This window comes from Megalops cyprinoides, chromosome 8, assembly GCF_013368585.1.
Source record: "Megalops cyprinoides isolate fMegCyp1 chromosome 8, fMegCyp1.pri, whole genome shotgun sequence".
Lineage (NCBI taxonomy): Eukaryota > Metazoa > Chordata > Actinopteri > Elopiformes > Megalopidae > Megalops > Megalops cyprinoides.
Genome location: NC_050590.1, coordinates 2,086,942 through 2,100,383, shown reverse-complemented (window position 1 = coordinate 2,100,383; position 13,442 = coordinate 2,086,942). Strand labels below are relative to the sequence as shown.

General features: G+C 45.6%; 1 protein-coding gene across 1 annotated transcript in view; it reads right to left on the bottom strand.

Moving 5' to 3' along the window:
• Positions 1–13,442, bottom strand: part of LOC118782230 (multiple C2 and transmembrane domain-containing protein 2-like) — a 44,605-nt gene that overhangs the window by 21,775 nt on the left and 9,388 nt on the right. Inside the window, exons 3-15 of the mRNA XM_036535536.1 lie at positions 9,455–9,597; positions 8,958–9,034; positions 8,489–8,603; positions 8,278–8,310; positions 5,237–5,404; positions 4,730–4,860; positions 4,162–4,348; positions 3,955–4,048; positions 3,742–3,844; positions 3,406–3,508; positions 2,980–3,081; positions 2,332–2,406; positions 1,478–1,597 (exon numbers count right to left, since the gene is read on the bottom strand). Of these exons, the coding sequence (XP_036391429.1) occupies positions 1,478–1,597; positions 2,332–2,406; positions 2,980–3,081; positions 3,406–3,508; positions 3,742–3,844; positions 3,955–4,048; positions 4,162–4,348; positions 4,730–4,860; positions 5,237–5,404; positions 8,278–8,310; positions 8,489–8,603; positions 8,958–9,034; positions 9,455–9,597 (1,451 nt within the window). The remainder of the gene's footprint in view (positions 1–1,477; positions 1,598–2,331; positions 2,407–2,979; positions 3,082–3,405; positions 3,509–3,741; positions 3,845–3,954; positions 4,049–4,161; positions 4,349–4,729; positions 4,861–5,236; positions 5,405–8,277; positions 8,311–8,488; positions 8,604–8,957; positions 9,035–9,454; positions 9,598–13,442) is intronic.

Below are 13,442 nucleotides of genomic sequence, written 5' to 3'. Positions count from 1 at the left end.
GCTTCAGACATCAAAAGACAGGAGAGAGGGACAGTCGGATTTTATCACTTTACCAAGACGAGTGCATTAGTCCGTACAATGAAACAGAATCCTATTACTTTATATAGTGCTCCCAGGTATATGTGTGTGTGTGCGTGTGTATGCATGCTTGTGTGTATGCGTGCGTGTGAGTGTGTGTGTCCGTCTGCCTGTGTGTGTGTGTGTGTGTGCGTGTGTGTATTTTTCCACACCAGACCACAAGTGGTGGACACTTTCTCAGAAGCTTGGGATCAGGGATCTGAAATGAAAGTAAATTCTGTGTTGCAACGGTCACCTGCCGAGCATCTAATTATATGTGGGGGCAAAGAGAGTGCCCCCCACTGAGAAAACAACCGGGGGAGGGGTCACCTGAGATCAGCAAGCAGGAAGACTGATAAAAAAAAAACACAAGATACAGTATCAGACACACACCTGGAAAAAGAGCAGGAAAAGCAGGAAACTTACTTTTAGGGCTATTACTTCTACTACTAGTACTGCTACTACTGCTGTACTAACTACTACTACTATAGTTGCTGTTCTTGTTATTAAGGGGAATATTAATTATTGTAATGTTTTGGCAGATGCTCTTATTCTTATTTTTTATAGGAGCTGATCCAGCAAAGGTGCAAATACAGAATAACAAGCAACAAACAAGCTACACGTCACTAATCCCGTCAGGTTTGCAAAACAGGAAGAGCTATGGGCATACAGTACAACCAAAGCTGTTGTACGCACATACATAGTATTTAAAATAATCACGAAAGAAAACTATCTTCTCGTAGCCTGGATAAAGATCTTGGCAGTGATCCAAAAGTGTACCATCTCCTTCCTGTAAACCGGGTTCCTGCAACCCGCCAACTCCTGGCCGTCTCACCACCAACTACTCGCTGACTACACAGTGCCATCCAAGAGGCTTTTAATTATGAGGAAACATCTGGCGGAGGCCGGGTCGGGTCGAGTGCAGATTGTTCCAGATCAGTGCTGCTGCCAGGGGCGTTTGCTCACAGAGACTCATTAGACTCTTGGCTCAAACTTGCCACTGATCCCAGGTCAGTGGCAGGCGGCGCACGGGAGAGTTACCCAGAGCTGAAAAGTTATGAGGAAGGGTCTCTCATGCAGCACTTTAAGGATGATTTAGCTGATTATCCAGAGCTGGAAATGCATAGGGTGAAGAAGTGTACGCAATCGCAGAACACGCGTATTGCCATGGGGAGAGGCAGCCGGCCCACGGGTCTGACCTCCCTCTCGTGCTCCCAGAATTCCTTCAGACAATGCAGTAAAGGAAAGGGGGTCAGAAACGAGGCTTCGCCTGTGATGGGAGGAACGTTTACAAGTGAGGCCTCTGAGTTTCCTCGCAGGGCCAAGGGCTCAGACCTGAGAAATGCGTCTGCAAGGTGTAGCCAGAAGAGGGCGCTGTTTTAGCAATGGCTCGCACGGCAGTTGAGTGGAAGCGACTCACCAGAAGAGCTATGAGGCTTCTCTGCACGCTCTCCCACTGGAAACAGCTCTTGATGTACTGCAGGGTGTAGAGCACAGCTCGGGTGATTTTACGCACGCGAGACACGTTCTGGGCCAGAACCTGAAAAGAAGCAGAGGAGACACAGCAGTTAGAGAGGCGGTCACAGGGCCAGATTTATTTGGCTTAAGATGATTCTTATGAGAAATTCACATATTATAAGCATGAAAAGGAACATCTTTCCATTCATAGGGATGCATTGAATGTTTGGAGCCTAGTTCCCATAGTTAGGAAGGACTATGGTCTTTTAAAGAAGGACTATGGTCTATCTGTGGACCATACTGGAAGGACTATTTGTGTCTCTCCGTTAGAAAATATGAATGGGACACATAGGTTTCAGACTAAGATTATAAAAGACAGAAGACTGGAAAAGAAACACAAGGAGATCACTGTACTAGAATGGACCATTCACTCCATTTTAGTTCACCGTTTCCCTCCACTCCCGAGGTTTGCTACTCAGTGACAGCAAAATTGCATTTCAAGCAGACTCTTAACCGATATAATGAAATAATGATCATTTTCATTGATCCAATTTAGCTTCCCTTCCCAACTTAGCAAGTGTCAGTGGTCTATGAAGACAACTGCTTGGATTGGAACTGATCCTGTATTAGAGTGAATCTGCTTACAAAGCTATGCACAAATCCAACAAGCTAATCCATACATTTATAATTCTGCATAAAGAAGTATAAACTACAGCAAATATAAATGTTAATAACTACGTGACAATAATGCTACCGAGTCAAGCACAGCCTCAGCGGCCAACGGGGAGTGGAGTGATAATTATTAGAAACACAAACCTTTTTGGAGAACCTTGGGTTATCCTCCATGAATTTGTTCTCTTTGGGTTTGAACGTTCTGATGCTTGCTCGAACCTGGAAACACAAAGATGTCACAACCCTGCAGCCATAACCTGATCTCTTACAATTACTTACTGAACTCAGGCATTTACATTACATTACATGCATTTAGCAAACGCTCTCATACAGAATTATTTCCAGCACGAGAGAACAGAGGCGTATCCATCCACGTTACATGAGCAGTTATATGAGATTTACATGTAAAAGGCATTGGAATATAGTTTGTTTCACTATTACAACATTGCAGAGGAAAAAAATCACTTAAATCACTTTAAAAAAAATCACTTAAAACTCCTACACGTAACAAATATTTCCTAAACGCAGCGAGTCAGGATGTATTATCTGATGTCACAGGGAATGCTTCGCCGAAGACTCCGACAGTTGTCGCTATGGTTACTGGCTTCAGCAGCTTGGACCGGTTAGTCTTCTTCCTGTCTCCTCCAATATGGCTGCTGACATTGGCTAGGGTGTGCTGTCACCTTTCGACTCTTTGATCTGCCTCTTTGGTGGCCCAAGGGTAACCATCATATAATCTGACAGGATCACTTTTTTAGCACCTTAAGGAGGAAAAGGAGGTTCAGCACTCACGGGGTTATACAAAAGTTCCAGCTCCAGCAATATGGTCCCCTTGGATGGCCCAGACAAATCTTCTCGTTTCAAAACATAGGAGAACTGTTGACGGCTATGAATCTGTAACATCAGGAGATATTCCAATATTTCAGAAGAAGAAAAGAGTATACAGTAACGTACGTACAGTGTGCCCTAAATAATGTGTACTTTAAGGTGGTTCTATATACTCTAGCATAACCTGTTTATACTTCATGTAAATGTCATGCTTTTTTGTTATGACGTAAATGTTTCTTGATGGATAGTAAGGAAATAAATATTGAATATCTGATTATTAAGCCCAAAAACCTCTACGTACGGCTAAAACCACTACTTTTAGTTCACACAGCAAAAAAGAACACAGAGACGTATACATTTGAATCTTTAGTTTACCCAGTTGCTCCTTACCGAGAGTAAAGGGATGGCCACTTTACCCAGGAAGTCTGGCGGTTTGTCTCCATCATCATCAAAGACGGTCACCTCTAGCGCATCGTGAATGTCTTTGACTGGACTGTAAAAAATATTGTAAATACAGTATTTTTTACAATTTAAAAATTGTACTTATGTCTATTTATAATGTATATACAGGAAAACAGGTCTATTGTGACTGAAAAAGCTTTGTAGGTGCCAGGACTGCATTTACACCCTTTGCCTTAGCTTATCTTAGCTTATCCGAGCTCAGCTAAGGAATCCAAGCCCCTTTGCATGCTGCAGCAGCGGAGAGATGGGAAGCACCTCACTCACAAGGTGAAGACCGTGTTCCACTCCGGGTTCCGGGTCTTATACACGGTGTGCGTCTGCAGCCTGTCGTTCCCCAGCTCCAACACGCAGAACGGATCGCTCTTCCCTGCGGAGACCAACGGCAAACACGCGGGAGATGTGAGGCAAGGCGTCAGGCAGGAAGGGCTTTACAGTTTCTGAGACTCAGAGGCTTCAGGAGTCGGAGAGTCTCGGTACCGTTCAGATCAGCCGCTAGGATATCCGAAGCTTTGATGACTTTGACCTGGAGGAAGCCGACGTCCCGCATGTTCTCGAGGGAGTTCCGCAGACTCTGTACAGGGAGGAGTGTTGGAATAATATGAGTTGATTTTGAGTGGCTGAAGCACAGCGACAGCTGATAGTCTCCCTGACTTAAGCAGGACGCAGGGTTGGTTTCAGACGCACGTATCTGTCCAGCAGCGTCTCCCTCTCGTTGGGGTCCTCCAGCGGGGGGGTGCAGAGGTCGGAGATGGACACCCCCGAACAGGGCGTCACGGTGACCAGAAACACCACACGGCCCCTCCCCTGGTCCAGCACACGCGTGTAGAGCTGGGACTGCCCGACTGGCACACGGGACAGCTCCACCTCTGACCTGCACACACACAGAGGGCTCCGAAATCACGCCCTGAGCAAGATTGGGAACAGCACACTGGAGAAGGAGTCTGTGGGCTTTAAGCCATAAAAGATCAAGCCTAAAAATACAGGGCCAAGTAGTATGATAGAAGTTCTATTGAGGGTAATAACTGATTCATTTTGATATCCATGATTTTAGAGTTAGCCATATTTTCCTTGTTTCCCCATAAGTGCTTCTGCTAACTTAAAAAGAGCAAGTACTTAGTAAACCTGAGATAGATAGATAGATAGATAGATAGATAGATAGGTAGACAGCTAGACTAACAGACAGATAGCTATTGCAGGGGCAGGTAGATTACAGCAGGAGGGTTAGTGTTGGATAAGGAAACAGGACACTCACACTCCTAAACATTCCTCACACTTTCTGCCCTCCTTGGCCCACACCTCCACCTCCAGCAAGTCCGTCCCGTCCTGGAACTGGTTGAATTCGAACCTCTCTCTCCACTGCAGGTTAGCCTTCCTGCACAGGCTCTGGAACATTACATTACATTAAATAACATTATTGGTGTTTAGCAGGCGCTATTATCCAGAGTGACTTACACAGGTTACAGATTTATCCTTTTATACAGCTGGATATTTACTGAGGAAAATGGGTTATGTACCTTATCCAAGGGTACAGCAGCAGTGCCCCAGCAGGGAGCCAGCAAGCTTTTGGTTTCAAGTCCTGCCCCTTACCACTATGGCACACTGACGGCAGTGGACCAATCAGAAAAGAAGGATTAGAGTCCTGGACACAGGACCAGGGGGTTGCAGGCTCAAACCCTAGGTGGGCCCCTGCTACTGTGCCTTTGAGTTGTCAGCCACCTGCGGTGAGTTGTGCGGTGAAAGGTCACGGTGACTGTGGTACCTTGCTCTTGTACTTCTGGTCGCCCAGCCTGAAGCGCACAAAGACGTCCCCCGAGCCATCCTCAGGGAGGTCCCGCCCCTCCACCAGCGTCACGCCCACCACCGCACTCCACAGCTGGCTCTTCCTAAGAGCGTCCGAGAGCCGCCGAGTCTGAGGGGGCGCGTTCGACTGCCACACAGAGGGGAAGGCGAGGTTCAGAAAACTCAAAATGCATGCAAAATCATTGATATACATCATTAAATAAGTAAGATTTATTTTTATGCCCAGAGTTCTCTTTTAAATCCATGATGGTAGCCAACCTGTTGAAGGTCATCTGTTTTGAATTTTCTGGAAAATCCGCCATGTACTACCATGTTAGGAACCGACTCTGAGTTCAGGTCAGATTCTATGCTACAGCCCCAGAGGTTATGATGGAAATACTCGTTAGGATAGATAAAAATTCTCTAGCTTAGCCAAATAAAGAGAGGATTATGACAGAGGTGATAGCTTTCATCAGAGGGTGGTAAAGGCAGTGGATTTGGTTGTGAGAGAACGGGGAACATGGTGGGTCAGGAGGGTGGGGGGATGCTCCTGACACTCTCAGGTATGCCAGCTCACTCTGAGCCACTCCAGACCGTAAACACTCCATCCACTTCAGAACCTGAGCCATGTCCCACAGACAGACAGACACAGAGACAGACGGACAGACAACCCCACTTTTCTTCAGATGCCCGCTGCTAAACTTCATGTTCAGCCACAACGCAGTGAGGAAATGCTACTTTGGGCTTCTCCTTTAATACAGGTGTGTGAGGTTAGTGAGGAGCAGCAACACTGACAGCCTGAGAGAGCCACCTCAGGCAGTAACAGCCAATCACAGGCGAGAGGGCACAAGTTCACGGTTAAGACAGGGCTAACACCCATGGCCGGTTCCCCCCCCACATCTCCCCCTCTCCTCCTCTCCTGAGTTCTCCCAAACGTGGGAGTACGGTCCCATAGGCGAGCGAGCAACAGAATAAATGATAGCGCCTCCCTAAAAATATCCACCCTTTTGTGAAAAGAGGGAAAAACAGGGGGACATAGAACAGCCAGCCAAGCCATGTCATCCCAAGTGTTTATGTTGGAGACACTTTTATCTCACTGGCCAACGAAGCAATTCCACTTTAGCTGCAAGAGTCCCCCTTAGAGAGCCTATTTTTGGGTTGGAAAGGGGGGTCAGGATTGTGTCCATATGGTGGACCAGCATGGGATGGACCGAGTGGGCTCGAACCCAGGGCCTGCTTGGCTGGCTGTTCGGCTCCAGCCACCGACAGCTGCAACATCACACCCTGACATCTGGGTTCTTGTTCATATTGCCTGGGAAATTTCAGCTTCTAAGATCTTGACTGTCCAGCAGACAAAAATCCCCCTTGCCTTCTCTTTCTCCCACACAATCAAACCCACCAAAAAACACACGTGCACTTTTTCAAGTCCTGCAGAGGCTGCCTTTGTCCCCAGGGCTGAGAGAACTTTCCAGAAAAAACAAATAAAACATGAAACGGTGAGAAAGTCTGTCACATGGAGATACAGCAGGAAGGCACACTGCCTGTTTATGGGCATCCTTTTAGAGCAGATGTTGAGTGGATCCAAAAATCTTAATATCATAGACATTCTCATGGTAATGTGTGGTATCCACATCGACCCCATCCAGGTGATACAGAGGTCAGTGAATCTGCACAGTTTCCGATCTGAGCTACTCCTGCCTGCTGCAGTTATACTGCAGACCTTAAGGGGTATCTGAGCAGCTACCAGCTGTTTACACTCCAAAATGATTCACCATTTATTGCATTTGAGTGATGTGCAAAATAATATCTAGCTCTGAAAATAAATTCTGTTATTATTAACCAGCTGTGGAAAATTGCATGCTTGTATGTTTTTTCATAAAATATAACTGAAGCTTTAAATTTATTTGAATTTTTCGAGAAAAGAAAGGTCAATAAGCGCTTGGAATTGACAGCCAGGGAAAGTGTTTAGCACACCAAGCAAAGGGGACTGCCACTGTAGAGCCTTTAGACATGGTTGGTATGGCTAACAAAACCCTTTCCTTGGGTTTCTTTTTCTCAACGGGCAGGTTCCTGTGCCTTTTAAATTGGACCCCACCCAAAAGGAAAACATCAAAGATAGTCACTGTACATGTCTCTCGCAAAAACGGCTAATACCATCCCGTGCCTAAGAGGGGCTTCCAAATCCACGGGACCGAGAGCAGCATCACAGGGAAGAGGCTTATCACTCTCCCTCTGTCCCTCTGTCTGTCTCTCCGTCCGCCTCTCAGTCCATCTCCTCATCCGCGACCCGCAAAAAGAACAAACCCACTTTGCCTCTTTCGCTCCAATTAAAATCAAATTGAAATTCATCTAGCCATCTATTGGGAGATTAAAGGCTGGCAGATTCACAGACGGACTGTTCCACCACGCAGTAAAACCCACGGCTAACATAATGAAAGAGCTCCAGTCCAGAAAACACTTTAACAACCTCCTATTTCAGCCTAAATGAATTCAATTTATCACCTATTGCTTAGAGAGTGAGAGAGAGAGAGAGAAAGAGAGAGAAAACAAGATTAAACAGTATCTGCTGTAAGCTCAAATAAGCCGTTGCTCCTTTTTTGAGCTTAATTGCTTAATTAAAATGCAAATAAGAGCAGTGACATGTTTAGATCACTATAATATATTATTTAAACAGACTTCTTTTCCTTATTGAGCTGTTGACTAGTGTTGTTAGTGTAGCGTCAAATGGTTAACTAATACTGCGCTTGTTCTGTGAGGCAATTCAATGCACTAACACTTAGCAACTGTCATGCTTTTAAAATAACGGAGGAAGAGACTGAAAATGCATTTCCCTCAGAAAATTGTGACTGTTGCACACCCACTTTACATGAATACAGTAGATTTTACTTTTTTCCTATATCATCCAGTCCAGTTGTAACAATCTACTGCCATCTAGTGTTGAAAAGTAAATTTTAGGAAAAGCATTTGCACAGAACAGCCGTGAAATGTAAAAATCTGCAGGACTTTCACTTAATGTCTTACCTTAAAGCTCCTTTTTCGTTTTGGTGGCCATTTCTACACCAAGGGGAATGTGGAAAACATAAGAAAGAAAATAAAAAAGGAAGAAATCTTGATTTACAGAGATGTACTGTACAATAATTCCTCTCCTAGGTAGTGCACTTTAGTGAACTGTGAGAAGACAAAGCCAACACTGCACTGTCACACTGTAATGGCCTGAGATATGCGTCCTTACCAGGTTTCTCTTCCTGTCCTCATCCCTTCGTGACAGACGAACGTCAATCACTATGGTGCCCATGTCATCCTCGATACTGTTTGGGTCTTCCAGGTGTAGCACCTTCTCACAGGTTCTGCAGAGGAACACGTATTTACTTCTTACCTGTTTCATTACCTTACCTCCAACTCTGCTGGAGTGATGACCATTAAATGAATATGTTAATATATTTTTTTACGTCCATAGTATGTATAGCATTTTGCGCTTTTACATTTGTGGTATTCTGTCAACCGCAAATGCGCTTGAATGTTGAATATTGTATAGCCATGAGAAAAAGACAATAAACAAGCAAGATGAGTTTTCTATATTGTGTGTGACAGGATGTAAATACTCAGTCCTATGGAATGAATGTGTTTGCGGGGAAAGCAATTAACCAATAAGAAGACAGCAAAAGGCCACAGGAATCCAGAAAAGACCGAACACCGCACACCTGTCCAGCTCCAGGTCACTCAGCAGCATGCTGCTGCCACCCATGAAGTCATCAGTGGTCAGGTCACGGTCGTACACCTGGATCCATCCAGACACAACAGCATATTGTAAGTTGGTCCAAGAGAGATCTGTCAAATCTGCATTGCTATCTTTAAAGACTGAGACACAGAGATACTCAGAGAGGTCTTAAAAATGCCTGTCCCTCTGCTCTGTCTCTCACTACTTGTATCAGTAATTTTAGGGGGTAATGAGGCAGTGCTGGTGTGGTGCTCTCGACTCGTGATTGACGTGGGTGACACGGGTTCGAGTTCCTGGTCAAACGCCTCACCTGTGAATGGCAGAATCTGCACCTGAATATGAGGCATTTCAGCACAGCTGAGATGAGCTGTCACCACTGAGCAAATTACCTTAAAGAGATGGATTTACACTAACCTCCAGTTTCCTTAACTGGAATACCCGCCCTCAAAAACACACCTGAATGAGAAGATCAGAGCTTACCCTCACATAAAGACTCTTCCCCAAGTCACGGACAGGATAGGAGAAGGATTCATTCCACTTTGGGTTGAGGTTTTTGTAGACCACTTTGCTTTTGTAGAATGTCTTTCCATCTATTTTGAATTTGACGTAAGGATCACTTGTGCCTTTGATAGGGAAAAATGAAAATAACAATAAGTAATGAAACACTTTATGTAACATCTGTAACATCTTTATGGATAGATTCATTGTCAGGCATATATGAATGTATGCGTATGTATACGTGCGTACGTGTGTGTGTGTGTGTATGTGTGTGTGTGTATCCATGCATGTGTATGGATGTGTTTGTGTGTGTGTGTGTGTGTGTGTATGCGTATGTTCACGTGCATGTGTGTATGTGTGTGTGTGTGTGTGTGTGTGTGTATGCGTATGTTCAGGTGCATGTGTGTATGTGTGTGTGTGTATCCATGCATGTGTATGGATGTGTGTGTGTGTGTGTGTGTGTGTATCCATGCATGTGTATGGATGTGTGTGTGTGTGTGTGTGTGTGTGTGTGTGTATCCATGCATGTGTATGGATGTGTGTGCGTGTGTGTGTGTGTGTATCCATGCATGTGTATGGATGTGTGTGTGTGTGTGTGTGTGTATCCATGCATGTGTATGGATGTGTGTGTGTGTGTGTGTGTGTGTATCCATGCATGTGTATGGATGTGTGTGTGTGTGTGTGTATGTGTGTGTATGTGTGTGTGTGTGTGTGTATCCATGCATGTGTATGGATGTGTGTGTTTGTGTGTGTGTGTATCCATGCATGTGTATGGATGTGTGTGTGTGTGTGTATGTGTGTGTGTGTGTGTGTGTGTATCCATGCATGTGTATGGATGTGTGTATGTGTGTATGTGTGTGTGTGTGTGTGTGTGTGTGTGTGTGTGTGTATCCATGCATGTGTATGGATGTGTGTGTGTGTGTGTGTGTGTGTGTGTGTGTGTGTGTGTATCCATGCATGTGTATGGATGTGTGTGTGTGTGTATGTGTGTGTGTGTGTGTGTGTGTGTGTGTGTGTATGTGTATCCATGCATGTGTATGGATGTGTGTGTGTGTGTATGTGTGTGTGTGTGTGTGTGTGTGTGTGTGTGTATCCATGCATGTGTATGGATGTGTGTGTGTGTGTGTGTGTGTGTGTGTGTGTGTGTGTGTGTATCCATGCATGTGTATGGATGTGTGTGTGTGTGTGTGTGTGTGTGTATCCATGCATGTGTATGGATGTGTGTGAGAGCGGAACTCATGGCTTGAGCTGCTCTCCACAGTGGAGCCAGCAGGGGGCGAGAGTGGTGCATTAGTTAAAGCAGGGAGGAGGGCAGCCTCACTGTGAAAGAGCCTCCTGCCTGCACCCCAGAAACCAGAGCCAACTGGTGCTAATCTGCCCTCCCCCCTGCCCCGCTCTGTGCAGAGGAGTCAGACCTCCCCCGGGGGGGCTGTGTTCCCCCTGTCACAGAGACACAGCAGAAACAGAAATAAAAGAAACCAGCATTGCTTCACTTTTATGGATGGATAAAAAAGCACTGTAAGGGGAACCATGGGGGGAGTCCAAATCAGAGGACAAAAACTCTATAGGGGCAAGCTGTCTGGCCTGTCAGCGACCACCCCTCCCACACACCTCCGTGACAGCCTGGGCCCGCACCAGCTAACCCCGAGCAGGGCTCGATAGGGAAAACCTCCTGTCAGCTTGACAGCAAGATAATGTTGGAGCTGTTCTATGAGTGTGTGTGGTGGTGGTGGGGGGGGGGGGGGGGGGTCTCTGGAGTGACTGAAAACGGTGACGTCCTGAATGAGCAGACAGAGACGGGAGAACAAAAAGTGAGAGCGCGGGGGGGGGGGGGGGGGGGGGGGCTGGCGGGCTCTTTTCAGTTTGCATAGCTGAGCATGGCGTCAGGGCTTGGCACGCCGCTAGCTGTCGGAGAGGACACACAGGATGCCCCGTGGGAGTCTGCTAAGGATGGCGTCACAGAGCGACTCTGTCGAGATGAGCAGGGGGAACTGGGACAGTGGAAGCCTGGCATGACTGGGCTTCAGTCGGAGTTATATATTTACACTGAATAAGCACAGGAAAAACATGGAAATGGGGGGCAGTGTAGCATAGTGGAAAGGAGCAGGACTCGTAACTGAAAGGCTGCTGGTTCGATTCCCCCCCGGGGCACTGCTGCTGTACCCTTGAGCAAAGGTACTTAACCCATATTTTGCCTCAGTAAATATCCAGCTGCACAAATGGATAACATGCCACTGGATTTCCATGACAGAGTTGCATGACACAAGACAGAGCAACACCTACATTGTTAAAATATGACAGAATTTAGAAATAAATAAATGTTAACGCTGTTTAAAAAGTACCAATAAGCGACATGATGGAGTTTTTAGAAAGAGCACTGGAACTTGAGAGTCTTAGCCATGCCACACCTATTCCTTGATATCCAAATATTATACATATAGCAGGTGTGTAGTAATAATTCAAGAACACCTACCCCAGGAACCATATGATTTAATTCTTAGAAGACAACTGCAACATTAAAATCAATTCTATTTTCGCTGTGAAAGCACACATGACCAGCAGAGAAACTAACTACATCCACTGGCGTGCACGTATGCATGTGCAGGGTGTAATTCATACATTAGCCACAAGATGGCATGATTGTCCCACAACAACTTAATGCGAATGAGGTATTGCGCAAGTTCAAGTTAAAATGTACATCTGTGCTAATGGGACAACAAAGTGAAACCTTCACTGCGGACTTTACCAGGTGAATGCCCCACAGTGTCCTGTTGCTGTCTAACTACCACTAGGACTGATAACTCATTACCCACTGACTCAAACAGTCTCTCAGTATGGACAAACACAGAGACACACTCCATAAGAAAAATATGACAACACTACATCACAACATCAGAGATAGGTCTCGAACACAGAGCTTCATTCCTGTGACCCAGCTGACAAACCACTGGAATTTAGGCTGAAAATACATAAAAATACATTTAAAATGTGGTCCTCCTAAAACACCTGCCACGTGATAGCGTCTGGCACTCAATGAATCTGTCATGACTTCTCCACAGGGGAAGTGCTGCTGGTATAACCTGCTCGAGCCGCCAGTCTCCCCCGACTGCCCCGGGAAGGGAAGCTCATGATTGGAGGATCAAATAAACGAAACTCAGACCACACGCCCTGGGTGTGGCCGCAAGTCACCAGACAAAGAAACAGTCGCGCTTAAACCACATAAATGATTCCCTGCCGCAGGGAGAACAAGTTTCACTGTTCACAGAATTTAAACAAGCTCCCAAATGTTTCAGTCAGGTCAAGAGTTTGTTCATAGACTGAGCCCTAGATGATGACTGATCTCATAAGTCTGGGCTATACCATTAGCCTACAATGACCAGATGTCCACAGCTGCAACTCATAATTGGTTTCATTCCACCACAGTAAGGTGGGTTTATGCAAACCAGAATCCCTTTTTCGCACAGCTAATTAATGTCATCTAGTGGTTCATCAGGCACCTATGAGCTGATCAGATGATGTCAGAGGAGGCTGCCCTCCTGTGGTGCACTGTGGGACTTGTACCATCCTGCTTCAGGCCTTTTGAGGTGAGGAGAGCCCAATCGGCTTATCTGGCTAAATTTGCATGTTTAATTGTATTTGCAGTCTGAGTTTGTAATTATTGTATTGTATTGCCTTCCTAATTTTAAAGGCAAATCAGATGGTTCCTGTCATTTGCATTCCCATCCAAAGGTGAGTAAGTTCACGTTCAAGTTCAAGTAAGTAAGGTAAGTTCATTCTGGCTCCTTTTCTTGCCAATACCTAGCAGTTCACACACAAATTAGTATCTGGAAGTAACGGAGAAGATCAGTCATTCCATCTGCCGTACAGACTCCTTTGAATAAGAGCTAATTCCCCAGCTGCATTCAGGCTGTAGTCATGGACAGACCATCACTGATTATTAAAGCCGATGAGTGAAAATATGGTCAAATAA